The sequence below is a fragment of the Oncorhynchus masou genome, chromosome 17, assembly GCF_036934945.1.
Source record: "Oncorhynchus masou masou isolate Uvic2021 chromosome 17, UVic_Omas_1.1, whole genome shotgun sequence".
NCBI lineage: Eukaryota > Metazoa > Chordata > Actinopteri > Salmoniformes > Salmonidae > Oncorhynchus > Oncorhynchus masou.
The window spans coordinates 533155-538738 of record NC_088228.1 but is presented as its reverse complement, the minus strand read 5'-3'; the positions used below and the strand labels follow the sequence as shown (position 1 = coordinate 538738).

Genomic DNA, 5584 nt, shown 5'->3' with positions numbered 1-5584 from the left:
AAATATCATTTGCTAACAAGAACTCACTGAACAGACAGACCTGTTCTGTTATACTCACAGACATCATTCAAACAGTTTTAGAAACATCAGAGTGTTTTTCTATCCAATACTAATAATAATATGCATATATTAGCATCTGGGACAGAGTAGGAGGCAGTTCACTCTGGGCACGCTATTCCTCCAAAAGTGAAAATGCTGCCCCTTATCCCAAAAAGGTTAAAGATTCTGTCACAGGCTCTACAGGCTGGAGGTAACTGGCTATATAACACCACCTGACCTCTCTCCTCTTCTCCAGATGACTACATCGCTATAGGAGCTGACTGTGATGAACTGGGAGCTCAGATTGAAGAATATATCTTCTGTGAGTTTAAGAACACTGACCCCAAATATAAGAACCGTGTTAGGAGTCGCATCGCCAACCTGAAGGACATCAAGAACCCCAACCTCAGGAAGAGTGTTCTCTGTGGGAACGTCTCCCCCGACCGCATGGCCAAGATGACCGCTCAGGTAGGCTACCTAACCCTGACATCTAACCTCTACCATAACCCTTGACCTCTAACCCTTACTGTTAGACTACATGGCCAAGATGACCGCTGAGGTACCGTACTCCTAACCCCTACCTTAACGTGTTCTGTGCTAACAGGAGAAGGCTAATGATGAGTTGAAGCTGATAAGGGGCGGCAGGTAGCCTAGTGATTAGAGCGTTGGACTAGTAACCGAAAGGTTGCTAGGTTGAATCCCCGAGCCGACAAGGTAAAACTCTGTTGTTCTGCCCCTGAACAAGTCAGTTAGCCCACTTTTCCTAGGCCATTGAAAATAAGAATTTGTTTTTAACCGACTTGCCTAGTTAAATGAAGGTAAAATAAAGAATAAATAAGGAAGAACCTGACCTCTAACCCCTACCACTAACCTTACGTGTTTTGTGCTAACAGGAAATGGCTATTGACGAGCTGAAGCTCAATAGGAAGAACTTGACCTCTAACCCTAATGTCTTCCTGCTAACAGGAGATGGCTGAAGCTCAGAGGAAGAACCTGACATCAAACCCCTAACCCCTGACCCTAATGTTTTCCTCCTAACAGGAAATGACTATTGACGAGCTGAAGCTCAATAGGAAGAACCTGACCTCTAACACCCGACCCTAACCCTAATGTCTTCCTCCTAACAGGAAATGGCTAGTGATGAGCTGAAGCTGATAAGGAAGAACCTCACCAAAGAAGCCATTAGAGATCACCAAGTGTCCCAGACCGGAGGGACCCAGACTGACCTGTTCACCTGCGGCAAGTGCAAGAAGAAGAGGTGCACCTACACTCAGGTAATATACCATCCACTATATAATACACCTCCTCTCAGGTAATATACCATCCACTATATAATACACCTCCTCTCAGGTAATATACCATCCACTATATAATACACCTCCTTCAGGTAATATACCATCCACTATATAATCAACTCAGGTATATACCATCCACTATATAATACACCTCCTCTCAGGTAATATACCATCCACTATATAATACACCTCCTCTCAGGTAATATACCATCCACTATATAATACACCTCCTCTCAGGTAATATACCATCCACTATATAATACACCTCCTCTCAGGTAATATACCATCCACTATATAATACACCTCTTCAGGTAATATACCATCAACTGTATATTATACCTCTTCAGGTAATATACCATCCACTATATAATACACCTCTTCAGGTAATATACCATCAACTGTATATTATACCTCTTCAGGTAATATACCATCCACTATATAATACACCTCTTCAGGTAATATACCATCAACTGTATATTATACCTCTTCAGGTAATATACCATCCACTATATAATACACCTCCTCTCAGGTAATGACCATTCGAGGGACTAATATTGCTATTGATTCACTGTAATAAATACTTTTGGTTGTATTAGAGAAGATTATTTGAAGGAGCTGTTTAGATGCTCCCCTGTCATAGGGGTTCATACCTAACCACTCGGTACAGGGACCTCGGTTCGGTTCGCACTGTGAACCCAAATTAATACATTAAAAAAAGAAAACAAACCACTAAGCCTATAGGCCATGCCTTCGCTGTGTTGTATGCTTCTTGAATAAATCGGAGCTGAAAAACATTTCAGGCTTTCCGTTAAAATCTAGCGCGTATCTGCATGTTGTGCATGCCAAAATTCTAATCTTAATTGGTGCATTTGAAACTGTCCTTTTGTGAGGGGCAGCTAGGAACTAGTTCTGTCTGATGGTGAGTGGTGGGGTCGATTAAATTAGGAGGGTTCTCCATCATCGTTTAAATCTCCCAGTAGATTACAATGGAGATGGACAGAGAATATGTCACCACTGCTCAAATATGAGAACTTGTTCTCATCTTGCCTGCCTACCTGGTTAAATAAAGGTGAAATAAATAAATATATATATATATTTGCATTGTGTGTCACACCCCCCCCCCCCTGGTAAGACCCCTGGTTTACACTTTTGTCTAGCTCTCTGTTCACCATATATGCATAGTCACTTTAGCTATACCTTCATGTACATAGTACTTCAAATGGCCCGACCAACCAGGGTACTCCCTGTATTATTTGCTAACCGGGTTATCTTCAAATTGTGTCACCAAGACCACACCAACCAACCCCATTCAGAAGTGGCGCTCCTAGTGGCAGGGGACTTTAATGCAGGCAAACTTAAATCAGTTTAACCAAATTTTTATCTGCAACCAGGGGGGAATCGCAGGGGGTGCTTCACCCAGAATTCCTTTGACCGGGCCAAAGAAATTACAAACGCGATTTTTATAGCCACCATATGCGCCAATTCTCAGTGGTTGAGACGGATGCCGGAAAAGCCCTCCATTTGGGACGACCATAAGATCGGGGATCCTTCTGAGAATCCTAAAGCAGGAAGTAAACTCCCAATGCCTTCCATTCTGCTTGCTAACGTGCAGGACTGTTTTTAGAAAATAAAATTGATGACCTGTTATTAAGATTATCCTACCAGGGGACATTAGAAACTGTAACATCTTGTGTTTCCCGATGCCCTCAACGAACCATGAACAAAGAAACGGACAATATTGAGCTTGAATTTTCCATGCACCGGCAGAACAGAGATGCTACCTCTGGTAAGACTAGGGGTGGTGGTGTGTGTCCTTTTGTCAATAACAGCTGGTGCGTGATGTCTAATATTAAAGAAGTCTTGAGGTATTGCTCGCCTGAGGTGGAGTACCTCATGATAAGCTGTAGACCACACTATCTACCAATGCATGCGCAGACCAATTCTCAAGTGTCTTCACTGACATTTTCAACCTCTCCCTGACCGAGTTTGTAATACCTATATGTTTCAAGCAGACCACCATAGTCCCTGTGCCCAAGGAAGTGAAGATAACCTGCCTAAATAATTACCGCCCCATAGCACTCACGTCGGTAGCCAAGAAGTGCTTTGAAAGGCTGGTCATGGCTCACATCAACAGCATCCTCCCGGACACCCTAGACCCACTCCAATTCACATGCCGCCCCGACGGATCCACAGGTGACTCAATCGCACTCCACAGCGCCCTTTCTCACCTGGACAAAAGGAACACCTGTGTGGGAATGCTGTTCATCGACTACAGCTTAGCATTCAACACCATAGTGCCCACGAAGCTCATCACTAAGCTAATGACTCTGGGACTAAACACCTCCCTTTGCAACTGGATCCCAGACTTCCTGACGGGCCGCCCCCAGGTGGTAAGGGTAGGCAACAACACGTCTGCCATGTTGATCCTCAACACTGGGGCCCCTCCTGTGTTCCCTGTTCACCCACGACTGCGTGGCCAAACACCATCATTAAGTTTGCTGACGACACGACAGTGGTAGGCCTGATCAACGATGAGACAGCCTATAGGGAGGAGGTCAGAACTGGCCGTGTGGTGCCAGGACAACAACCTCTCCCTCAATGTGAGCAAAGCAAAGGAGCTGATCGTGGACTACAGGAAAAGGCGGGTCGAACAGGCCCCCATTAACATCAACGGGGCTGTAGTGGAGCGGGTTGAGAGTTTCAAGTTCCAGGACCTATATACTAGGCGGTGTCAGAGGAAAGCCCAAAAATTGGTCAGAGACTCGAGTCACCCAAGTCATAGACTGTTCTCTCTGCTACCGCACAGCTTCTACCCCCAAGCCATTAGACTGCTGAACAGTTCATAAAAATTGCCACTGGGCAATTTACATTGCCATTTACATTGGTGAAGCCTTCCACCCCTACAGTGTTGTCTCAGTGTGTACAGTAATCCTGTGTGTGTTGGTCTTACAGGTGCAGACCCGCAGTGCTGATGAACCCATGACCACCTTCGTCTTCTGTAATGACTGTGGAAACAGATGGAAGGTATGTTGATACTGTAACACACAGTCTACACGCACGCTGTAAACATAGACTTACCGAATCCCTTTTGTCTGTTTCACCACATTGCTTAATGTAGGTGTTGTTTAACTACATATACACAGTCTATATATAACAATATATACACAGTCCCTTCTCTGTCCCCATCTAAGGCCTTCTTTACTGTTCATCTTCTAGTTCTGTTGAGATCGGGAGGAGGAGACCTTCAGACGGAACCTCTGACCCCTGGAACCAATCAACCAACCATACAGACTCACCCAATATTTCTATTGGAAGATATTGTCCATAGCCACGCCCCTGTCTCCACCCATCAGCCGTTCAGATGATGATCAACACTGTTTCTTCTGTTACCATCCAACATTTTATATGTAGTTTTAACATTTAGACAAAACTTGGATCTACAATTTACTATTGAGTTTAGCTTCTTCGACCTTCATGAATTTTTATTTAATTTAAATTACCAGTAAAATTTTATCCATTTGTTTAATAAAAATGTCTCTTTTTTTTTGTCCTGAACAAGTTCTGATACAAACATCCTCTTGGATGGGTTTCCCAGACCAACATTAAAGGTTAAGTCTTCAATGCATGAAGTAGACCACAGCATCAGACCGACCACAGCATCAGACCGACCACAGCATCAGACCGACCACAGCATCAGACCGACCACAGCATCAGACCGACCACAGCATCAGACCGACCACAGCATCAGACCGACCACAGCATCAGACCGACCACAGCATCAGACCGACCACAGCATCAGACCGACCACAGCATCAGACCGACCATCAGACCATCATCACCGACCACAGCAACACACCGACCACAGCAACAGACCGACCACAGCATCAGACCGACCACAGCATCAGACCGACCACAGCATCAGACCGACCACAGCATCAGACCGACCACAGCATCAGACCGACCTCCACAGCATCAGACCGACCTCCACAGCATCAGACCGACCTCCACAGCAACAGACCGACCTCCACAGCATCAGACCGACAGCATCAGACCCTCCACAGCATCAGACCGACCTCCACAGCAACAGACCGACCACAGCATCAGACCGACCACAGCATCAGACCGACCACAGCAATCAGACCGACCACAGCATCAGACCGACCACAGCATCAGACCGACCATCAGACCGACCACAGCATCAGACCGACCACAGCATCAGACCGACCACAGCATCAGACCGACCACAGCAT

General features: G+C 45.5%; 1 protein-coding gene across 4 annotated transcripts in view; it reads left to right on the top strand.

The window, feature by feature from the left end:
• The window catches only part of tcea1 (transcription elongation factor A (SII), 1), a 22561-nt gene extending 17695 nt beyond the window's left edge, over window positions 1–4866 (top strand). For 2 of the 4 annotated variants that reach the window (XM_064992012.1, XM_064992010.1), the window contains 4 exons: window positions 296–507; window positions 1167–1313; window positions 4287–4358; window positions 4551–4866. In XM_064992012.1, coding sequence (XP_064848084.1) covers window positions 296–507; window positions 1167–1313; window positions 4287–4358; window positions 4551–4559 — 440 coding nt within the window. In that variant the 3' untranslated portion in view covers window positions 4560–4866. Of the gene's footprint in view, window positions 1–295; window positions 508–1166; window positions 1314–4286; window positions 4368–4550 lie in introns of those variants that run through there. The other 2 variants (XM_064992013.1, XM_064992011.1) reach the window with 1 other exon arrangement.
• Window positions 4867–5584: the final 718 nt, after the last annotated feature.